At 46.2% G+C, this 23,429-nt stretch overlaps 5 protein-coding genes across 11 annotated transcripts; 3 read left to right on the top strand and 2 right to left on the bottom strand.

The window, feature by feature from the left end:
- The first annotated feature begins 104 nt into the window (after positions 1-104).
- Ran (RAN, member RAS oncogene family) lies at positions 105-3,473 on the top strand. Of its 4 annotated transcripts, XM_034320361.2 has the most exons (4): positions 349-551; positions 685-837; positions 918-1,383; positions 1,570-3,473. In XM_034320361.2, exons 3-4 carry the CDS (start codon positions 952-954, stop codon positions 1,783-1,785), a joined length of 648 nt encoding a protein of 215 aa, XP_034176252.1. In that variant the 5' UTR covers positions 349-551; positions 685-837; positions 918-951; the 3' UTR covers positions 1,786-3,473. The 4 variants fall into 4 exon arrangements, with proteins under 4 accessions (XP_034176251.1, XP_034176252.1, XP_034176253.1 ...); XM_034320360.2 differs by lacking the exons at positions 349-551; positions 685-837 and adding an exon at positions 105-337; XM_034320362.2 differs by lacking the exon at positions 685-837.
- A 40-nt stretch (positions 3,474-3,513) lies between these two features.
- LOC117602392 (mitochondrial translation elongation factor Tu 1) lies at positions 3,514-5,692 on the bottom strand. The gene is made up of 6 exons (XM_034320339.2): positions 5,533-5,692; positions 5,292-5,344; positions 5,035-5,200; positions 4,653-4,960; positions 3,908-4,569; positions 3,514-3,835 (listed from the first exon to the last, which is right to left on the bottom strand). Exons 1-6 carry the CDS (start codon positions 5,567-5,569, stop codon positions 3,646-3,648), a joined length of 1,416 nt encoding a protein of 471 aa, XP_034176230.1. The 5' UTR covers positions 5,570-5,692; the 3' UTR covers positions 3,514-3,645.
- A 4,805-nt stretch (positions 5,693-10,497) lies between these two features.
- Positions 10,498-23,428, bottom strand: Culd (CUB and LDLa domain). Of its 2 annotated transcripts, none has more exons than XM_034319770.2 (13): positions 22,480-23,428; positions 22,045-22,369; positions 21,815-21,984; positions 21,513-21,736; positions 21,104-21,458; positions 20,824-21,030; positions 20,633-20,752; positions 20,336-20,569; positions 20,090-20,279; positions 19,816-20,000; positions 14,593-19,741; positions 14,131-14,527; positions 10,498-14,059 (listed from the first exon to the last, which is right to left on the bottom strand). In XM_034319770.2, the coding sequence occupies exons 1-11, from the start codon at positions 22,499-22,501 to the stop codon at positions 18,495-18,497; spliced, it is 3,279 nt and encodes a 1,092-aa protein (XP_034175661.2). In that variant the 5' UTR covers positions 22,502-23,428; the 3' UTR covers positions 10,498-14,059; positions 14,131-14,527; positions 14,593-18,494. The 2 variants fall into 2 exon arrangements, with proteins under 2 accessions (XP_034175661.2, XP_034175662.2); XM_034319771.2 differs by having other exon boundaries at positions 20,090-20,264.
- On the top strand, positions 12,455-15,107 carry ImpE1 (Ecdysone-inducible gene E1). Of its 2 annotated transcripts, XM_034319780.2 has the most exons (8): positions 12,455-12,597; positions 13,063-13,240; positions 13,327-13,458; positions 13,528-13,773; positions 13,832-14,053; positions 14,128-14,544; positions 14,624-14,878; positions 14,968-15,107. In XM_034319780.2, exons 1-8 carry the CDS (start codon positions 12,544-12,546, stop codon positions 14,985-14,987), a joined length of 1,524 nt encoding a protein of 507 aa, XP_034175671.2. In that variant the 5' UTR covers positions 12,455-12,543; the 3' UTR covers positions 14,988-15,107. The 2 variants fall into 2 exon arrangements, with proteins under 2 accessions (XP_034175671.2, XP_034175669.2); XM_034319778.2 differs by having other exon boundaries at positions 13,327-13,773.
- On the top strand, positions 15,883-18,232 carry LOC117602147 (uncharacterized). 2 transcript variants are annotated; one of them, XM_034319775.2, is made up of 4 exons: positions 15,933-16,173; positions 16,238-16,532; positions 16,611-17,243; positions 17,314-18,232. In XM_034319775.2, the coding sequence occupies exons 1-4, from the start codon at positions 15,933-15,935 to the stop codon at positions 18,230-18,232; spliced, it is 2,088 nt and encodes a 695-aa protein (XP_034175666.1). The 2 variants fall into 2 exon arrangements, with proteins under 2 accessions (XP_034175664.1, XP_034175666.1); XM_034319773.2 differs by having other exon boundaries at positions 15,883-16,532.
- Position 23,429: the final 1 nt, after the last annotated feature.

The raw sequence follows: 23,429 nt of genomic DNA, 5'->3' as shown, positions 1-23,429 counted from the left end.
CGCCCTCGTACGCCAGTACTTGGTTCCACGTCCATAGAATCTGATCCTCTCGTGAAAAACTAAAGATCTTCGGTACCGGCTCGATGTGGCGCGCCTAAAATAGATGTCGCTATACCGCGATATCTTCTTATTACAATTTTTTAGAAAAAATTAATTACCTACTCATAATTTTAACAATTGAACCCGAAAACTACAGAAGTTCAATTTTTTAATATCGTATCGATGGAAAAATTCTTTTAATTTGAGTCTAATGTTGAAATAACGAATGGTGAGAATGCGGACCCCTATCGTTCAGTCGAAGGAACGCCATTGTGAACCGTAACGACTGTGTTTCAGAGTAAGTTTTATCGGTCATTTTCACGTACACGTTGCTTGCCGGGAAATTTTGTACCAATACTATCGTATTTTCATACATTTTTTATAAATTAATCATTAGTTTGTTCGATCGTGTATAATTGGAATAAAATAGTAGGTAATCGTGTCGTAAGATAAGTGCGAAAGCTTGTGTTACAAGCATAGGCGCCATTCTTTTTGCGGAACGTGGTGAAGTGGTACGTAACGTCGGCTTGGCCGAGAGCGCGGGACGTTGGCTAAACCGGCTTTCCAAATTAACGTCGAAAGTACGATAAAGTAGCAGTTTCATCGGTTTGTTTGTTCAAAGGCTAACGAATCGTACCGTTTTAGATTCTTCAAGTTCTATTTAACGGGTGAATTGCCGATCACGTTTTTAATGCGTGATACGATCTAGCATTTTCCAGCAACTTCGAAATACTGAAAAGTTTTGTCACGCGTACGATAACGTGACTAATCGTTTCAGCACGATATTTAATTGAACATGTAAACATTTCATCCTGTGAAATTCTTTTCTTCGATTAACGACTCGCACCTATCACCAAGCTTCGTCGTTGCTTTTTCAGATCTACTTTTCAAATCGTTAGCGACATAAGGAAAATGGCACAAGAAGCTGATATTCCAACCTTCAAGTGCGTTTTGGTTGGAGACGGTGGTACCGGGAAAACCACTTTCGTCAAACGGCACTTGACTGGTGAATTCGAAAAAAAATACGTTGCCACCTTAGGCGTGGAGGTGCATCCCTTGATCTTTCATACGAATCGAGGACCGATTCGATTCAACGTTTGGGACACAGCTGGTCAAGAAAAGTTTGGTGGTCTTAGAGATGGTTATTACATTCAAGGACAATGTGCTGTCATCATGTTTGATGTTACATCAAGAGTAACGTACAAAAATGTACCCAATTGGCATAGAGACTTGGTACGAGTTTGCGAAAATATTCCTATCGTACTTTGTGGTAACAAAGTTGACATCAAAGACAGAAAGGTCAAAGCCAAGAGCATCGTTTTCCACAGAAAAAAGAATTTGCAGGTAAGGAACTTGTAAATTTCCTACGTTTATTTCTTTTATTCCTTTCTCTCGATCACCTATGATGATAACTTGTAATCTTATTAATAGTGATGTCTTGTCCTTCTAATCTGATTGATATTCAGACTTTCTAATATCTTATAAGTTTTGTGTTTTTATGGAAATTAACGTTTTAATACATGTTTTCAGTACTACGATATCAGTGCGAAAAGTAATTACAACTTTGAGAAACCTTTCCTGTGGTTGGCGCGCAAGCTGATCGGGGATCCTAATTTAGAGTTTGTCGCAATGCCAGCTCTCCTTCCTCCCGAAGTTACGATGGATCCACACTGGCAGCAACAAATCGAAAAAGACCTCAAGGAGGCCCAGGAAACTGCATTACCAGAAGACGACGAAGATCTTTAGTTTGTTACATCGCGTGTACGTTATAAACCGGGGCAAATTTGTACATCCGCGTATATGGTACGTCGTGTACTCGTGCCTCTCCATAGGTCGAAGATTCTTTCTTTGAAGGGATTAACATTCACGTATAGTTTGGTTCAATAACTAACGTAAACAATAGCAGAAATGTCTCTGCGATTTCGCGTATTTCAAACTTACAGGAAGGATGTAGGAATTGAACGTCATTTTCACGTGCATAAGAATTTTTGTTCGTGAAGCCTAATCTTGAACGAATACTGTACAATTCAGCGTTTCTCTCATTGATTTTGGAAGCACAATTTCAAGAATGCACGATATCAGGATTTGCAGCCTTGTCGCTAAAAAAATTCATTCGATACTCAAGATTCCTCTGTCTATGTAATATGTATGCGTATGCTCGAGTGCACGTATGTGTCGCGTGGAACGATGTATGTATTGTAACCTCGATGTGTATAATTTACCGGTAAAAGATGCGGCTCGCTTTAACACACTTCATTTCCTCTTTCTAATTTAATCGTATTTTGCAAGGGAACGTAATAAGTAAATTACCGGCTTTCGAATAAACGGTTATCCTCCTTTAATTTGTGAAATTTGACGAAGAATTAATTCTATAAGAAAGAATCTTTCGAAGTTAATACAGAACGCTGACGTTTAACATTTACAAATATATATATATATATATATGTATATGTACACACAGACACATACAGAAAAATAACAAATCGGAGCTGTCAAAATAGTCCAGACTTTTTACCAATTGATAACTTTAACATTTGCCGCTACTTCACATGCTGGTCGCGCGATAATGAACTAATAAAAAGGTATCAATGATTAGTGTGTATCAATTGGCTGAGCAGTGCAGCAATCATTTGTGCGAGCAAATTAGCGACTCCCAGCCATAGTGTTTTCACATGAAACAATGTTTCGATTGGAATGAAGAACGGTTTGTAGTTAGTTGCGCCTGTCCACGATAATAAGAACTGTTTATTATTTTTATAAGAGAAGGTGAATGTATGATTTGTTCAACTTAAATTATATAAACAGTGTTTTTTCTTTTTCTATACAAAACATCAGTTTCGTTGTTAGGCAGATTAAGCACTGCACATGTTCCTTTTCCCCAAGTCCTTTGTTTTATTCGTGAAAGTGTACGCGAGTGCACGATTAAAACGTGTACGTGAATATTATTAAAATTTCTGTCGTTGAACAGAAAGTGGAAAAATTTGAAAAAGCGAAGAAGCATCCATTATCGAATGTTTCAAAATTCTGCTTAAAGCAGCTTGTACCGTTGATGTATTGAATTAAATAAATCATCACTGAACTGTTTTTTAAAATTATATATTCTCGAAATGTTTGTACGTGCTTGAAGCTTTGCGCTAATACAATCCACTTCCGATAAATTATGGGGGAAGAAAAGGTGTAGGTGTACTTAATCAACACTTACGATCATTTGTTTCATAATAATGATGGATGAGGATGATAAATGAGAACAATATGTTATACAAGAACAGTTTATTTAATGGTATGTGTAAGTTATATTTTTGAATTGTGTATAACTAAACTATGGCGATACACGTACATTCATGATCATGTATTATTTAACAGAATCAATATATTAAAAAGCTAACTTGTTGAAATTAATTGGAAACAGAAAGCTAAAATAAATTCAAGAAAAATGTATACACGAATATGAAATTAATGAAACCGTTTCTCGTCACTCTACTAATAGACGTTAATACGTGAATTTTGATGGCAGGAATTGACTATAGTTGATCTTCTTTCGTTAAATGTCATTATCGAGGAACAAAATATTAAATGTAATATACAATAAATGCACAAACAATTAGTTTAACTTTGTGCTGCCGCCGCCGCTTTCAGAATTTTCTTCTTGCCTTCGAGTATCGCGTTACGATCCTGCTCCGAAAGCGGTTTCAAAACATTTGTGATTACTCCGGTAGCTAAAGTTTTCGATCCGTCTCGTAAGGTAAATCGCTGTCCCTTTTCGCACACCATCGGCCTTATCAACCTCAATTCAACTCTAAAAATAAAAGAGTATTCGATACAAGCATTCAACGGTAATTGACAATCTGTGAAAGCATGTAATACTTACGGGAAATCTTCACCAGGCATAGCTATACTTTTACCTATTAAAGTAATTTGGGTCGCAACATCCCACGTTTTGCAAAACATCTGTACTTGCATATAGTTGTTTATGGGTCTCTTTCTACCTCCTTCCGCGCTGGTTAGCATATACAGCTGACACTCCAAGTGATCGTTAGCTTTTATCGAACCGGGCTTGCACAGTATCATGCCCCTTCTGACGTCCTCTCGTTTCAAACCTCTCAGTAAAGCTCCCATTTGATCACCAGCTTGTGCTTCCTCTAATATCTGATGAAACATTTCTACTCCCGTTACGGTGGTTTTGATAATCTTATTGAATCCAATCACTTCACACTCAGTGCCCTTCTTCAACTTTCCGCGTTCTAGTCTGCCGGTGACTACAGTCCCTCTACCCGGGATCGAGTAAACGCCTTCTATGGGCAATAGGAACGGTTTATCCAAATCTCTAACCGGATTCGGAATAAAGGAATCCACGGCATCCAGTAACTTCGTTATAGCTTCCTTTCCTATCTCTGGTTTGGTACCTTCCAACGCACAGAGCGCACTGCCTTTAATAATAGGTAGTTTATCTCCGTCGTAACCCATCTCTGTAAATAACTCCCGTATCTCCATCTCGACTAATTCGACCATTTCATCGTCTGCGGCATCAATCTTTTTAAACAGATAAACACAAATCTTGCTTTGCTCGAATACCGTTAATATCTGTACCGACTACATTTAGCAAGAATCCTTACCTTGTTTATAAAGACAACAATATGATCGATACCAATCTGCTTAGCAAGAACAAGATGTTCTCTTGTTTGAGGCATAGTACCATCTGTAGCTGCAACAACCAAAATAGCACCATCCATTTGGGCTGTACCCGTAATCATATTTTTAATGTAATCAGCATGTCCAGGACAATCTGTGTGTCCATAATGCCGATTAGATGTTTGATACTCTATGTGAGCTGCATTAATGGTAATGCCTCGTGCTTTTTCCTCTGGAGCATTATCAATTTCGCTGTATTCTTTCTGCTTTGCCAGATTCTTTTCGGCAAGAACTAATAACAAGGGAAGATGAATATTCAGAAGATGATTTAAAATCAGGATGCAAAGGTAAGTGGGATATACATACCTTTGGTAATAGCTGCGGTAAGCGTCGTTTTTCCATGATCGACGTGACCGATGGTACCGACATTACAATGTGGTTTGTCTCTGGCGAATACTTTCTTTTCACTATAAAGTCGTTGCGTTGTGATGCTCGGTAAATAAGAACTTGTCCGTAAATTGTTTGAAAGTTGCTAAATAGAAACAAAAAATTCGGTTCCATATTTGTGTTGATAAACGTAAAAAAAACATTTAAACGTGAAAACCACAGTAAAGTTTTCTTACGTATTTGATGAGATGCTCGACGTAAAACAACTGTTTCACGGCGTGCCTAAGTGCTGAAAAAAAGAAGAGAAACGCATTTTTCTCTTGAAAATTGAAAAACAATGAAATATATAGTTAAAACTGTAATCAAATTTCATTAGAATGGCTTGGACCGTTGATGAGAGCGGTCGCGTTCTTAGCGGTTTCAACGAGAGAATCTTCATGGGGAACAGACAAAGTAAGTCGCATGTAAATTACTTACCAGGGCTAAAAATCATTCTTCCACAACGCAACGCCATGGTTATTTTGTTAATATTTTTTTCGCACTTAACCCTCTCCTTCCAACCGAAATTTCGTCTAATACAAAATCGACGAAAGCGACACACGTGGAGGAACTATCGAATCAGTTGCGTAATCACAGTACATACATATATACAGTCAGTGTAGTGATTACAGATGTAAGTAGAAGACTGGACATGCCCTTGTTTTCGAGGGGTCATGATTTAGGGGGTCCTAGACAACCCCAGATAATAATTCGTATGATAATCGTGCCTGTTTTACCATTCATTCTTTTACCGCACCTCAAACTGACATATGAAAAGATCCAATTTTCACTTCCTTTGATTCTATTTTTTTTTAAATCAGTGAAAAGCAGCACAAAACTGAAAGATTATTATTGTAATTGTTTGACAAATTTGTATTTACTTCATGTACATTGGTAAATAAATCATTTGAAAAAAGCAACTAAATTATTATTTAATTTACCCAATTTCATTTCTGAGTTATTTAATTAATGCTCGTAATTTCTTTTCTCAGCTACTTATTTAATTGATTTAAATTCTTCTATCATTTTAGTTATTCAATGTCGTTTCTCAGTTGTCTTATATAAAGCGCAAAGTGCTTTGGGGCCCCTAACACCCCATGATGATATGTACATAGGTATGCAGAGTCTCAGGCGCTTCGGGGTCTCTGAAACCCCGGATGCCAAAATGTCGGTATACAAAGAGCATTAACGGTGCTTGGGGGTCTCTAACACCCCAGGATCATATGTAGGTATGCAGACGGAAACTCAGGCGCTTCGGGGTCCCTGACACCCCGGATGCCAAAATGTCGGTATGCAAAGAGCATCATCGGTGCTTGGGGGTCTCCAACACCCCAGATGCCAAAATGTCGACCTACATGAAGCTAGCCGGAGGGGATAATAAAATATGATTATTTTTAATTTTTCTGAGTGTATTTCGTTTGTAAATCGTTTGTGATTGATTGTGAGTCTACTGTTAACGTTTGTGACAAATTACTTCTTTTGTAATCAGAAATTTTATTTCAGTCATGATGTGAGCCGAAACTTTTTAGTAGTTTTTGTAATAAACAGATTTTGCGATAACTAATAACTGTAATTGATTGGAAATCGTTTGCGAGTTACAAATATATCATTTTCATTGCTTGTGAGTGAATAATTTCTTAATTATTTACAAGTTTGTTTTATAACAAATAATTGTAGTGCGCATGCACTACAGATCCGGTTGTATCCATCACTACCTCGAACAAGTGAGTTTCACGATTTGTTCGTTTTTAGGTCTTATATTTCGCTAGATCCGATCGTACCCATCACTATCCCGAACAAGAGAGTTTCACGATTTGTTCGTTTTTAGGTCTTATATTTCGCTAGATCCGGTCAAACCCATCACTATTCCGAACAAGTGAGTTTCACGATTTGTTCATTTTTCGTTCTTATATTTCGCTAGATCCGGTCAAACCCATCACTATTCCGAACAAATGAGTTTCATGATTTGTTCGTTTTTCGTTCTTATATTTCGCTAGATCCGGTCAAACCCATCACTATTCCGAACAAGTGAGTTTCACGATTTGTTCATTTTTCGTTCTTATATTTCGCTATTTCCTTCGGGGTCCTTGACACCCCATGCAAAATATCGGTGTGCAGCGTCACCGGTACCTCGGGGTCTCTAATACCCCGAATGCCGTAGTGTCGGTAAGCAGAGTGTCGCCGGCGCTTCGGGGTCCCTGAAACCCCGGATGCCAAAATGTCGATATGGAAACAGTGTCACCGGTGCATCGGGGTTCCTGACACCCCAAGATGATATGTCGGTATGCTGAAATAGCCACCGGTGCCTCGGGGTCCCTGGCACCCCGGATGCTATATTATTGTTATGCAAAGATAGTCACCGGTGTTCCGGGGTCCTTAATACCCCAATATGATATCAGGTCGGTACGCAGACGGCGTTATTGGCGCAACGCGGTCCCCAACACCCCTGGATAATATCAGGGCCGTATTAAGAGGGCACAACCAGTATAATTTCTTTCCAGAGTTTATTTAATTTACTTCATTTATTTTCTTTTTGCTTATTAAATAAGATCATCGAAGGGGAATAACATTTATGATTATATCCCCTTTCTGGGTCTCAGCCGAGGACCCCATTTATTTTTCTTTTTCTAGTTATTTATATAATTTTACCCCTCATTATAGGCCAAGACCATCTCAGTTTCCCTTACATCCCTGCATTCCTTACATTCCTGGAACCCGTAAGTACACATTTTTTTTTTTTTTTTTTTAACGTGGTGGAAATCTTCAGAAAGACACCTTCAACCCCCCTGGGGAGGGGCCGGAGGTAGTGTGGGATTTTTACCCACTAAAACCACCACGGCGGCCTGCACTAGGGCGGAAGGGAGGGTCCTCTGACCCTCCGCCATGTACCAAACTCCGCCGACATCGGGGGCCACACCCGATGCCGGCACTCCTCGGGCCGCGTGCAGTGGAGACCGGGCCCCCAGCCCCGGGCCCCTATGGAATTCCTTTACGTCCCTCGTTCCGTTACATTTGTGCATCCCTTACATCCCTGCATTATTTTCATCAGTACATTCTTTTCATCCCTACATTCCTTTCATCTCTACATTCCTTTCATCCATACATTCCTTTCATCCCTTAAATCCCTACATTCTTATCATCCCTTAAATCACTACATTATTATTATCCCTACATTCTTTTCATGCGTACATTCTTTTCATCCCTCCACTATTTTCATCCCTACACTCTTTTCATCCCTACATTGTTATCATCCCCACATTCTTTTCATCCGTACATTCTTCTCATCCCTCCACTCTTTTCATCTCTACACTCTTTTCATCCCTACATTCCTTACATCGCTTCATCCCCTACATCCCTACATTGTTTTCATTCCTACATTCTTTTCATCCCTGCATTCTTTTCATCCCTACACTCTTTTCATCCCTACATTGTTTTCATCCCTACATTGTTTTCATCCCTATATTCCTTACATTGCTTCATCCCATACATTGTTTCATCCCTTTCATCGCTTCATCCCTTACATCCCAACATTCTTTTCATCCCTACATTCCTTTCATCCCTACGTTCCTTTCATCCCTACACTCTTTTCATCCCTACATTATTTTCATCCCTACATTATTTTCATCCCTACATTCCTTTCATCCCTACACTTCTCATCCCTACATTCTTTTCATGCCTACATTCCTTTCATCCCTACATCCCTTACATCTCTGCATCCCCTATAATAAATATATTATAAAGACTGCTTCGAGTAAAGGTAAGTAAAGGTAAGTTAGTTCCTTTTATCTAGGGGCGCTATTTTTTCGAGAATTTCGCGGAAATTTCGAAAAAGCAGCGCCCCCCAGCGGCAAAAATGTGAACTAAAATCTCGACCTCGAATCAGCGCCATCTGGTTTTTGAAAAAGGAACTAAATCAAGAAGCAATTTTGGCCCTCTATCGGCAAAAATGTGAACTAAAATCTCGACCTCGAATCAGCGCCATCTGGTTTTTGAAAAAGGAACTAAATCAAGAAGCAATTTTGGCCCTCTATCGGCAAAAATGTGAACTAAAATCTCGACCTCGAATCAGCGCCACCTGGTTTTAAAAAAAGGAACTAAATCAAGAAGCAATTTTGGCCCTCTATCGGCAAAAATGTGAACTAAAATCTCGACCTGGAATCAGCGCCATCTGGTTTTAAAAAAAGGAACTAAATCAAGAAGCAATTTTGGCCCTCTATCGGCAAAAATGTGAACTAAAATTTCGACGGCGAATCAGCGCCCTCTGGCGGCGAAAAAAGGAACTAAATTTTTATAAAATCGCAGGCCTTACAGCCGCAAATATTTCAACTCAATTTCAGGGAGGTAAAGGATACAGGCATGTAAGGGATGCAGGGATGTAAGGGATGCAGGGATGTAAGGGATGCAGGGATGTAAGGGGTGCAGGGCTGTAAGGGGTGCAGTGATGTAAGGGATGCAGGGATGTAAGGGATGTTGGGATATAAAGGAGGCAGGAATGTGAGGAATGTAGAGATGTAAGGGATGTAGAGATGTGAGGAATGTAGAGATGTGAGGAATGCAGGGATGTAAGGGAAGCAGAGATGTAAGGGATGCAGAGATGTTAGGAATAGTGAGATGTAAGGGTTGCTGGGATCTAAGGAATGCAGTGATATAAGGGTACAGACGGAAGTAATAAAATCAACACGTTCGTCCTCCTAAGGAGTTTATTCAATAAGCTAACCGGAAGCTAGCCGGAAGGAATAAGAGAAAGAAAAGGAATTCGGTTTATAATATTTATAAATAATGTATAATATATATAAATATATGAAATCATTTATCTTGTTATTTTCACTGTTGTTTCGGGGTCGCCAGCTGTGCTGATGGTCGAATTGAAGGTGTATGTACCTACATATACCGCAGTTCACCAGGGTCCATAACTGCGAAAAGACCAGTTTTCGTTCTTCGCGCTTCTCCAGTGCGCATCTTCGCCCTGATTGGCGATACTCCCAAACGAAGTGGAAAGCGATTAGCAGAGAGCTCGCTGCGTTCCCCCACCATCTTCCAACCTGCGCGTCGCAGTTATGGACTCTGGTGAACTGCGGTATACATACACTGAGATGATGGGCGGGATCGGCTCACCGACGCGACGTGAATGTGTTAGTGAATTTGTAGCCAACTTCACTGCGACAAGTTTAATGCAATACATACACACTATACACCCTCGACGGATTTATCATATCAAAATGAGATAAAATGGTAAAAAAAATGTCGAGTCGCCAAAAACCATTTTCACAGATATTTCCTTTTGCAAAATGGAGCTTATTTACAAAATTTTGCCTGAATCCCCGCTAGTATTTCCCTGTTTCAGAAAATCGGTCGGTAACTTGACGAGTAGTTTGATCTGTTTTTAAGGAGATAGCGCCAGAATGAATTTAAAAAGTTTTTAATTTATGGTGGTCTCTTTAAAATACAAGTTTGTGAATACATTATCTTCATCTTAAATTTGCCCTTTTGGGCAAATAAGGGATACGTTTACGGGTCCCTTATCGCCTAGGGCTGGCGTATTATAGGGACTTTTCCGCTCCTCTATTGCCCAACGAACACTTCCGGACACGCGCTCTTCGCGCGCCTTTTTTCAAATCTCATTCTATACATTTACCATACTTTTGTTTCTGTTTTTCGCCATATTTTTACAATTTTTGCTTGAGCCTGTGTGTGTGTGTGCGCGCGTGCGTGCGCGTGTGTATGTGTCCCCTTTTAGTCGCCTCTTACGACAGGCAGGGGATACCGTGGCCGTACTCTAATCCCCCCGAGCCACAGGGGTTATTTGTGAATACAAGTTCGTGAAACAATTATTTTAATAATTTGTTGGTCTTGTGTTATAATTTCGACTGATTTGTAAAAAGAAAATATAATCAACGAGAGTCAAAATCTTGTCTTTTCAGTTGTGAGTGCGAGAGAACGAAAATGCTAAACGTTTAGAAAGAAAATATATTATGACACTCCCAATGAATTCCCATAACGAGAACTACTCGTACCAAGCGTATTTTCAGTCATTGTAACCTTTTGTTCCATAAGAAAAGTCAGTTTGGTGCGAACAGACGAGCGGTACTTACAATTAATATCTAAGTTTTAATTAATTCCGAGCTAATAACGAGTCACGGAACGAAGGAGAATCCGTAGCAAGCTAAGAGAGAGCGAAGGGAAGGCAGAGGTTCGAGAAGCTTAGGTGGTATCGTCGTTATAGAGTAATTTGCAGATACTTGGTCGGATAAGGACGCATAATTGGGCCGCGTACAGAATGAATGAGATAAATTAGAGAAGATATCGAAGAGTTCCGGACATCCTTATTCGAGCACATCTATGAAATCGAACGAGAGAAACGTCCAGCTATGATAAGAGTCGTTGTTGCCATTTGGAAGATAACTAAAGCTCACCTTCGATTACCTTCGACAAACTGGTCGAATTATCTTTTTCGATCGCGGGTAGACGCGTGACGTTAGGTGACGAAACGAGGAGCGATGCAACGCGCCGGGACGCTACGGGACGCGACGCGAATCAAAGAACTCGATTACGGTGCTCACGTACCGATACGTATTCGAGGTTGAAACAGTACTTCGATGAAGTCACTGTTTTGCTTTGATCTCGATCCTTGTACGGTTTTACGGCATTTCCGCGCAGGTCCTTTACCCCGCAGCGAACGCGTTCTATGCGCTCTTTCTCGCTGACTCTTCTTTTGTTCGTGTCTCGGCCGATTCTCCATTTACATTCCAACGCAGTCCATCGCACCGCTTCCTGTTTCTTCAGCGACTCGTCGTTTCCCGCTTCCCGCTTCCCGCTCCACGAGCCTCGTTGACGCTTTTGTCGAGGAACGCGGGTCATTCTCGAGAACGGGTCAAACGGGCCGAGGGACGGCTTTACGAAATCGAGCCAGTCTAACGAACCGCTAACGCTGCCGATTGTTCGAGAATCAGCTGGAATTAAACTCGTTTATACGTCGACGGAAACAGAGGGTGGTAGATGGGGAACAGAAAATAAAAATAAAAAAGAAAGGGTTCGTTTCGGGGGAATAGCAATCGAAAATTTCTAATGCAAGTCAAACGCGTTATGAACAAAATTTCCAAAGTTACGTTCAAAAGAATTTGGACGGGGACGAAAATGGAAGGACCAAGGTAAAGCAAGAGCAGAGTGCGGTAGCGCAAGGTGGGAGAGCAAGGTAACGCAAGGTGGTGTCCGCTTTTCCATCGCGCACAGGGGCCAAAAGCCAGCGGGTGTAGGTGCGGGTCGGCGCGGGCCCCCGACGGGGGGCACGCTTTGCTTTCAGTCATTCCGAAGCAGGCGCGGATAGCACGCGTTCGTTCGCCTATCTTTTGCGTAAACGCAACGCACCTTCGACGCGAATAATAATTACGCTTTGAACGGGGGTGAAAGGATCGTTGATTGATCGAGCCAAAGAGGCGGGATCGTGAGATCATGCGCGGCAACAGCGAAGCAATTTTCTTCTTCTTCGTCGCGGTCAATCATTTGGTGAGTATCAATTTTCCGTCTTCTACAATTCCTTCCCTATACCTCAATCGAAAAGAAAAATTGCGTCGAAAGTTGCGTACGAAAATTGAAATCGAGAATATTAATTGTCTTGCCACGATGACTTGAAAGTTTCTTCGAACCAAGTCGCGAATCTATACGTAAACATTAAATGCAAATGCGAAACGTAAATGTATAATTTAATCGAACTCGTTCTCCTTCCCTCTTTTGTTCTTTCTTTCCCGTCTCTTCCGCGTTTCCACGTTCCGTTTAGCTCGAGTTTCCACGTTCCCTGGCGCAAAGTCGAGCGCAAAATTGCACGCGCATTGTGCGATGCTCGTGAGAACATGAAAGAGGCGGAATGAAAAGGGGGAAAGGGGTCGAAACGGTTTGTCGGTAACGCGATAACGGAGAGTCGCGAGAAGAATCTGTGGTTCCGCGGTGAGAATTCCGCGTTGGGTATTTCAGAGTGCAGCGGAAGGTTGGTCAAGATCGGTGAACAGGGCGGGCAGGGAGAGCAAGCTGGGTGACACCTGCGAGAAGGACGACGAGTGCGATTCGAGCATCGTCGCTAGTCACTGTCATCGCGGATACTGTCGGTGTTTGCCGTATTTCGCCGCTTACAATGGAACCCACTGCCTCGAGGGTGAGAATTCGCGAATACGCTCGATCCTATACTCGATCTATCAAAGGAAGAATAATATTCGAACCGTTCGTTTTTCGCCGAAACAGCGGCTCTTCTGCGTCAGGAGTGTATGGTCGACGAACAGTGTTCCTTGAAAGTTGCCAACAGCGAGTGCCTGGACGGTCTTTGCTCTTGCAAGGAGGGTTTCTTGCAATTTCGTCGACACACCTGCCTGGGTCGTAAGTACCGTGGTGCACCGTTGCATCGTTGCACCGGAAGCACCGCGATAATCCTTCCTAACGTTTCAGCGGCGAAGCTCGGTCAGGTTTGCTACGAGCACGCTCACTGTCGACTATGGGACGAGAATTCGCACTGCGACTTTTTGATTCCCGACTTGTTCGGCCGGTGTCAATGCACGGCGCCGATGCGTCGTGAGAAGGAGGTTTGCAGGCCGGACGATCTCGTCAGACCGCCACCGTTGCTCGATCGACAGCCGAATTCGAGTACCACGGAAACGAGCAACCAGATCGATCAGGATCGAGAAGAGGATACAGGTAGGATACTGTGGTAGAAGTAATCGAACTCGAGTTCGATTTCGATGTCTAATTGCAGGCGTTCAAATGACATGGTTGAAGAATGGTACGACGCACGCCCCCGCGATACCGATCATCGGACCTACCTTGATCGTCACGAACCCTACGACAACGCTCCCCAACGATCGCGACGAACAGAAACCCGAGGACGATGATGACGATGACGAGGACGACGATTCCGTTGTCGTCGAGGCTATCACCGAGAGCACGACGACGTTGCGCTCTTCCGTTGGGACATCAGGTAATGCTAGAACAGAGAGAAGAATTTTTCTCGAGGCCGAAAAGAAGAATATTAATCTGACGAATGATATACAGTACCCGTGAAAGCGGATCGGCACGAAACGAGACCGGTAACGGCGGTTAGCTTGGGCCTGGACTGCATTTCGGACGCTGAGTGTCGGCTGGCGGACCCTTATTCCAGATGCATCGAGGGCCTGTGCGAGTGCGGTTTCGTAGGGAACGGCAGTTGCAGCGCTAGCAAGCCTGGATGCACGCCCGGTACCTTCCAATGCAGAAGTTCCGGGATATGCATCAGCTGGTTCTTCGTGTGCGACGGTAGGCCCGATTGCATCGACGGCTCGGACGAACGTTGCTCCGACCCCGAGGGAAACTGTCCCGCGGAAGCGTTCAGTTGCGAGCAGAGCAATAGCTGCGTGTCCAGGGCGGTGGTGTGCGACGGGAAACGCGACTGTCCGCACGGCGAGGACGAAGCTGGCTGCAACGATAGACGAAGTAAGCCTTCGTACACCCTTCGATTTTACGCTCGAATAATCTGCTCACCTCTGTTCGTCTTGCTGTTACCGCGTTACAGAGTGCCCGAACGGAGCGTTCAGGTGCAACAACGGTCAATGTCTACCGGCGTACGAGTTCTGCAACGCGGTGGTATCCTGCCGCGACGGAAGCGACGAGCCTAGAGGAGCCTGCCGAACGCGGAACCGCGGCCGGATCGGGCCCAGGCATTGTCCTTTCAGATGCGACAACGGAAGATGTCGTTCGGACGCGATCGCGTGCAGCGGTCGCGACGGCTGCGGCGACGGTTCCGACGAGGCACGCTGCTCCGTTTGCCGTTAGTAACACACTGCTACCCGCGTGGGAGGATGCACATGCGCGCAATATCATTATTCTTATTCCCATTATCGTTATCGCTCGTTTCAGGATGTTCGACGTTTCCTTAACTGGCTCTGGAAGGGGTCTCCGGTGAACGAATTTATCGACGACGGACGTCGATCTCAAGAACGTGACAAGAGATTGGAGAACTGGAAAGCGAGAGCGATCGGTCGCGAAACGGCCACGTCTTTCTTCGCTTTGATTCCCTGTGTATCGTCTCTTAACGAAGTTTCATACGAATAAACAAAGTACTCGCGGAAGTTGCGTGTTACCAAGTTTTTACCTTGACGAGCGTTCGCATTTGACCACGTTTCCGTTCGAAATTGGCGAGGTCCGCGTCTGCGTGAACGGACCCGGTGCCGCCTCAGAGGGTCGACGGGTGGCGCGAATCAATACCCTTCGACCTATCTCGACGCCTTTTTCGAGCATGCATACGTCGAGGCACGTAGGTTTATTCGGTCAGTGTCGCATTTTCACCAAGGCTAAACGGCCGCGGATCCACGATCCGCCGTGTCGAGCCAGTTGGGAAGAATCGTGACAAGGAGGAAGGCTACCTAAATCTTGCCTCTCTCATCCTCTTCGCCGCTCCGCACCCCGTTGCTCGCTCTTTCAGCCCGACGCAGCAGTCGTCGCGTTTACGTCAGTCGTTATCGAGACACGGCCGTGGACGCGACGAGGTCGAACGCGCGCGGGACCAAACGACGTTTTATTGCCAAGTTACAGCTGATAAATTAACCGTGATTAAGTAATCGATGTTTTGTTAGATGAATTCGCTAACAGGGAATGTTGTACGTACTATTTTTTTTCTACCAATAGTTGCGTAATCCACATTATTCCATCGATTCAATTGAAAAGAACGACTTCCAGTCAAGTAACATCAGGTGTTTCAAGACGCAACAGCGATAACGCGAGCGTTCTAGGCCAAGTACCGCGACGTGGAAGTACCAACCGGAAACGAGCTCAATGATCGCGTCGAAGCGGCACTTGCTGTTTGTGGTTACTCGCGTTACGAAATGCTCCCGCGAACGAGCAAAACGGTACCGAGCCCTCTCGGTCTCGGCTACGGCCAAATTCAAAGAGGCAAGAAAGGATCGCGTATACTCGAGTGCGTTTGTCGAAGATCCAGCTGGTTGTTGCTGTTGCTGTCGGCCGTGCTGTTCGCCAGCCTCTACGTCGTCTCCTTCGAGGAGAATTACGAGTTCGACTTCCCTTCGCGGTACCGTTCCTCTTACGGCTCGTACAACGTCACGGAAGGTAAGTAAACGAGTATACGGAAGACCGAGACAGAGAGGGAGAGCGCGGTTGCTGGTTGTCGCAGGAACGATGGACGGCTACCTGGTGTGGAATTCGAGGTGCCAAATGTTGTCGAAGAAACCGATGGACCCGTCGATCCGGGCTTACGTGAAGAAGGAAAAGTTTCAAAGATGCTCGAACGAGCCTCCGCTAACCGGGGTGTCGCGCGACGAGAACGGCAGCGTGATTCTTTCAATTAATCCGACCGTCTCGACCCTTCACCCCGGCTTGCAGTGCTGTTGGGCGCCGATTTTCCGACCCGAGAACAAATCGGCCAAAGAGAAAGCGAACAAACGGACTAACCTCGACTCCTCGATCGTGTGAGTATCTTACGGAGGGGGCGGATTACCGCGATCGGGACCTCGTTACCAATTCGATCCAATCATCCCCCGTTACAGGGTGAAACGATGCGAGAAATTCGACGTGGAGACCAGACTGCCCGACGACGCGCAAGCGGCCATGGTCAGCTGTACCGCGAAGCCGAAGAAAGGGGGAGCGAAAGCGACCGACAAACCTATTTACGAAAACGTTCACCCGATCCTCAGCGTCGAGAAGGTTCGCGATCGTTTGGGACAACGCAACGCGAACCGATCCATCGATACGAACCGAGATCCTCTGCTTTCGAGAAAGTTGAGCGTCTTGCTGCTCGGTATCGACAGCGTCAGCAGGCTGAACTTCATGCGCAGCGCGCCGAATACCGATAAATATCTGCAAGAGACCGGCTGGATTCGCTTGAACGGCTACAACAAGATGGGCGACAATACTTTCCCGAATCTAATGGCGATACTGACCGGGCAAAACCAAGCGCAGGCCTACTCGAGGTGCAAGCCGACCGTTCCCTACATCCTCGACCGGTGCCCCTTCCTCTGGCACAAGTTTCGCGAGGCCGGCTACGCGACCGCCTACGGCGAAGACGAGACCAGCCTAAACACCTTCAACTACCTCAAAGTCGGTTTCGTCGAGCCACCGACGGATTATTATCTACGACCGTACATGCTCGCTTGCGAGAAGCTGCTGAAAGTGAAAAAGAGGTACGTAACACGGTTTTCTACGTTCCCTTTCCTCCTCTACGACTTACAGACGCGTTTCCTCTGTTTTTAGATTCGGCCTAAAATATTGCACCGGACCGGAAAGCAGCTTCGACAGAATCCTCGATTACGCGGTCGATTTTTCCCGCGCGTTTCTAGGCCTACCGTACTTTGGCTTATTTTGGACCATCAGCGTGAGCCACGAGAATGCGAACGGGCTGTCGTCGATGGACGCTCGACTGCTCGACAAGCTGAAACGGTTGGAACGCGAGGGTGTGTTGAACGACACGATGATCGTGTTTCTGAGCGATCACGGAATGCGATGGGGCCCGATCAGGAGCACTCTCGTCGGCTGGTACGAGGAGAGATTACCGTTTCTCTACGTCTGGCTGCCCGAATGGTTTCGAGTCGAACAACCGGAAGCGTATCCGTCGTTGCGCGCCAACCAGCATCGACTCGTTTCCCCGTTCGATCTGTACGAGACGCTGAGACAAGTGCTCGATTTGTCCGGAGGTGAAGCGGATCCGTCGCCGGGTTGTTCCGGTTGTCGCAGCTTGCTCGAACCTTTGCCTCGCGAACGCGGCTGTTCCAACGCCGGCATCTCGCTGCACTGGTGCGCCTGTACCGCGTTCGAGCCCGTCGATCTAAAGGATCCGTTGGTCCACAACGGGGTGAGCTTCTTCATCGAACACGTGGACAAGCTGCTGGACGCGTACAAGGATCGCAAGGGTAGACGATTGTGCGCGAAGCTTCGCTTGAAGAAGCTGATCAGAGCGAATCGAGCGATCGACTTCGTCGACACGACCAGCCTCGCCTACTTTTACACCGTTCAGGTCAGCCCGGGCGACGGGAAGTTCGAGGTGACCGTGCGATACCACGACAATGCCACTTACACCGTGTCGGATCACGAGGTCAGCAGACTCAACTCTTACGCGTCCACCGCCAAGTGTCTCGAGCACGGGATGAAACAGTATTGCCATTGCCTACGATAAATTCGGACGCTTGGCTGAACTTCTGCTCCGCAACAGTGCCAAATTCGTACACCGCGAATCGCGTACGCAAATGCACACGTGTGTACATGTATATGTGTATATTTTACTACCTCTCTTCAACGCAATTGTTTTACACGAAAAGACACGCAACGAAATGAAAACGGATCGAACGCCGTTTGTACAACAAATAAATCGTGGTTTAAACAAAGAAGCTGGTTACATTGATTTTTACCCTATCGATACTCCTCCGATACTCCTCCGATCAGTTTGAAACAGCATCGAGGCTGAAGCGGGACACGCGGGCGATCTGGCGACCGGTTTCAACCTCGCCGGCTGCTCGTCGACGGATCGTCCCGTGATCCGGTGTGCCAAACAACATTACCGTGACCGATTGCTTGCGGCCGTGAGTCATCGTCAGACCTCTCCGCGCTAGAAATCCGTCCAAAGCTTTGATCCCCTCGCAGAGGCTGTCTAAATCGCAGCTCGAGTATCGTCGTCCCCGTCGTCGTTGATCGCAACGAGTCGAACCGACCGCGGCCGGATCGGAAGCGCGCATGCTTCCACGTTCGCGGCCCAACTCGAACTCGACGTCGAACTCGCGGTTACTCAGCTTCTCGTAACTGCTAGTCGAACCTATCGTAGACATTCTGCCGATGTAATTGTCGCGAGAACAAACCGGAAATCTACTCGCGGATCTTCGGAGCGTACCACCGCAAGGCGTCGACGATGCTGTGGACGCAACTGTCGGGGAACCGTTTCCGCTTTGCCATCGGCCTGCTTTCCCCCCGAGTAGCCTGATGATCGCGCTTCTCGATCGAGAACAACTCTCCTCCTCTTCCGTTTCCTCCTTTTCCTCCGCTTGCACTTCTCGTTCCTCGATGTTCCGGTAGTTTTCTCGCCGATGTTCCTCTTCCGCTACGTTTCGCTCGGCGAACAGCCGACGAACCGGTCGAACAGGAGTGGTAACACGCGCCTCGGTTGCACACCCACATGCTCCCTCGCAGGAACATCCGGAACGAATGGTCCTCGTCGTCGTCGTCGTCGTCGTTGGAACGGTGTCGTACGAGTCAACGCCGTCCTCGGCGATTTGCTCGGCCGTTGGATCGGTTCGTGACTCGACCGGGCCTGCGATTCGTTCGAGAGTTGAAGGTCCGACTCGTTGTTCGCGCGTCGCCCTGTCTTCGTCTTCTGGCTCGTCGCAAGTCTGCTCGGTGTCTGTCGAAGCAACGCGCAACGTCTTCGGCTGCGAATCACAGGAGGAATCGCCTGTTCGGTTCGAGCTCGAAGCGTCTCGATTCCGCGGATACGCACCGACAAGTTCGCCGTCGATCGAGAACGAGCCTCGGCCGAGAAGTTCCGCGGTCCTAACTGCTGCCTCGCTGCATCCGGACATCGACGACGACGACTGTCCGCCTCGATGAAACCACCCTCGTCGGGATCTCCTCTCTTCTTCCTCTTCTTTTCCTCCTTCTACTCGTTCTTCTTCCTCGCGACCGTTTTCCTCCCCGGCTGTTGAAACGTTCCACCGTTAAACAACCCTTCCCCTGTACTCAAATTCGCTTCGTTAAAAAACCAATACTCACGGCTGTTGCTGTTGCTGTTAGTGGTGGTGGTGAAATTGCGCGACATCGATCCCGGTGGAGTGACGTACGGAGGCGGTGGACTCTCCGGCAAACAAGCCTCTCGATTCCTCGTGGCCGCGATACTACCGTGACTGGTGCCCGCCGTCTCGCTGACAGGACACGCGAAAGATCGTCCAACGTCCAACCTCGGATCGAAGAAACGATCGAGCAACGTAAAAGTGAACATCTGTACGCTGAGAAAGACGAAGAACATTAAGATCGTCGGTGAACTTACGAGCAGCTGCGACCCGGCGAGTTTCGGCCCCGGGTCTCTCGAGTAAAGGCTCTCCTCTTTTTCCGCGCGATCATCTCCGAGTCGAGGCCGAATTTGACCACCTCGTCGTAACCAGGAGGAGCCTCGTAAACGGGTGGGTCGTCCGATACGGAGATCTCGTCGATTCGCGCTCCGTCTGCAATATCGAACACTGTCCAAAGTGACGGTGAGATGTCGACGAGTAGTCGCGCGTGATCGCCCTCCTACCTAGCAGCTCGCTGATCGTTTGCAACCTCGACTGTAATTCCCTCTGCTGCCTCGCCCTCGCGCCTATTCGGTACAACAGGATGATCAGGGCCGAAATCAGCACGATCAGACCGAGGCTACTCGCAACGAATACCAGCGTGGCGGTCTTCAAGTCTGGATACCGGTCGATCTTCGGGAAATAATAATTTGCCTTGTTCGAGTGCCACTTTCGATCCTGCGGTTCCACCTCCCAGTCTACGAACGCGAACACAATCCATCTGAACGCACGTACGAGAAACGGAATCGTTCTTTATCTACCTCGAAAACAAGTCGCCGGTTCGTCGCTGTTGTCGCCGCAGTGATCGAACCCGTCACAGTTCAATTCATTCGGTATGCATCTGTGGTTCCGGCAAAGAAACTCGGAACCCGCGAAGCAATCTGCGAACAATTTCGAGAAAATCGGTTTAACCGATCTTATCGATGTACTCTGTCGCGTGAAATACACCCACCCATATAACTAAAGGCCGCGTACGCGATCGCCAAGTGGGAGGACGGGCCAAACGTTCCTCGAAGACTAACGTGAAATCCACTGGTAACAGGGGCGATGTGTTCTCTGTGCCCCGGCGGTTGGATCTGACTCGCAGGGTGTCTCAGGATCTCGAGGGGTAGAAGAGCCGAGGTCGGTCCTTGCTTCACCACCAGCTCCGTATTGCCGGCTGAAACGATCGCGATGCCCAATTACCAGGAAAACCAATGAAACAAATAATAAAAGACTAAACGCGCTCTCACCCATGTCCGTGAATGTGACGACCTTTAGGTACATGTGCGTCTTCATATGCAGAAAGTTCTTCGGCGGTCGTATCAGCCAAACGCAATCGTACGTTTTCACCCCTTCACCGACCATGTCCATCATGGTGATAGCTCCGCCGAGATTCTCCACGTAACCACCGCAGTCGGTTATCGGTTGCACCGACTTATCCAAAGGATGACCGATCACGAAGGAGTAGAATGCTTTGTAACCCAAACCGGTGCCACCGTTTGCGTAGAACCGTATCAATAACGACGGGCCAGAGCTCATTATTACCGGTGGACGAAACCTCGCGCCGCTGCTCACGTCCAGTCGTTGGCCGTTCCAATCGTAAAACTGCAAATACCGTATCGATCATAGCGTCGAACGACGCGTAGACATCTACCTTACCTCCATTATGGAGACGGTGGCCAGTTGAAAATCGCTAAACAACAGCCTGATGCGACAAGACGGAGCTTCGTTCGGGCACGTGACCACGTACTCGAGACCCAAATCGCGAGGATAACGAACGGGGAAGAACGGAGATGTTAAAATACCGCCGCCGGTATTGTTCAGTCCCTTAGCCGCTTGACCGGATGCCGTCAATTGAGTACCCCTTAGATGCAATCTGTTTCCTGTCGGGGCGCAATAAAATAAATGCATGAATACTCCTTCGAACTTTGTAATCTCCTCCTTCACCAACCGTCGCTTACTTTCCGCCGTGTACTCGAGCGTGAACGCGTGCTTGTGCGACTGACTGTAGAGCAGGGTGATCGACAACGTCCTCGTGCTCGATCTGTAGGTAATTGGCGCGTAGAGACCGCAAAACGGTGTTCCGGATACGTCCTCGTACGGCGGTTCCGATATCCACACGTAGTCGCATCTGAAACGCGGTGGTCGTTGAAAAATGATTTTTCTCTGACGACGTTAACAGCGTTTTTACCTGCACGGGCTATCTATCGTAACGCTACCGTCGCCGCAATGATGCGATAACGCTATGCTTTGGAACGTGACAATTATCACGCATGACGGACATGTTACCAGTTCGAGACTGCACTGAGCGTGAGAGCTATTGCTCGCGTACACCCGCGAACCATCTTGCCTCGGTTCGTTTCTCGCGAACGACACGTTCTTTGCGTACAAAATTCCCTTTTCACCCAGTTCCAGATACAATCGACGACCGTTTTGGACACCGCAGATATCCTCGTTTCTCACCACGTTGCTTTCTCCCTTCCTCACGATAGTCCACCACAGTACGGCTACGATTGCTATCGACACAAATCGTGTTTCAATTTATCGATCACCCTCGAGAAACTCTATCTTTTTCATTTTTGTATTCTCCTTTTTTTAGTTTCTTTCTCGCAAAAAAACATCTTACCGAATCGAAAGCGACGATACATCTTCTTCCGAGAGAAGGAAACGTTCTGTCTCTCGAGAAACCCATCGCGATTACCTACGTAATTTCATTAGTACTCAACGCTATTACGTATCTTCTTATTATGGTATAAAGCATTTTTACGGTATCCTTTGCGCGTTCGCTTCATCTCTCTATTCTGCTCTGTCTTTCATAACCGTAGAAACTTTCGAAGCATTAAATAGATTTCGATATGTTTTATCCACGATTTGATTCGTTTTTCCCCGCGGAGCCCTCAAGGATGGCGTTTTCCAGGGACTATGTTTCCGAGCCCTTTATCGCCTAATGAACTCTATCGGCCACGCGCATGTTGAACTCCTGCCAACTTTACCCGCGCATTTTTCAAACTTTACATTAATTCCAGTTCGCTTTACAATTTACATCTGTTTCTTCGCCATACTTTTACAATTGCATGTGTGCGCGTCCCCTTTTAGTCGCCTCTTACGACAGGCAGAGGATACCGTGGCCGTATTCTATTCCCCCCGAGCCACAGGGGGTTTTATCCACGATTCAATTTAATTGCGCGGTTTTTTTTCAGTGAGCTTACGGAATCAAGCTGATAACGCGTTACCAATTCCTACAAACTACGGTCGCACGAATGATTCCTCCTAATCTCGCGTTGTTTCCTGTTGTTCTATTTATGCAACGCGACAGCTGTCTCCGATAAATACACGAGCTGTCTCGAGCATGTAATTGCTTTTTCCAATTAGTCAGTTTTTTATATTTGCCTCAATGTATCCTTGTCCTTGGTACACCTCCATTTGTTATCACCACAGACAACTTATAGCATAGATTTTAATTTTTATACGTTCGAATTTTATATCAATTGGCGCTTCTAAAACTGACTGTCAGCTCCATCTCGTGCTCGACTACTGTTTTAAACTCTAATGAATTTCAATCGATACCCTCGCATT

Source organism: Osmia lignaria, chromosome 13, assembly GCF_051020975.1.
Source record: "Osmia lignaria lignaria isolate PbOS001 chromosome 13, iyOsmLign1, whole genome shotgun sequence".
NCBI classification, from domain to species: Eukaryota; Metazoa; Arthropoda; class Insecta; order Hymenoptera; family Megachilidae; genus Osmia; species Osmia lignaria.
The sequence above is the reverse complement of the archived record's forward strand: the minus strand, read 5'-3'. Positions and strand labels throughout refer to the sequence as shown.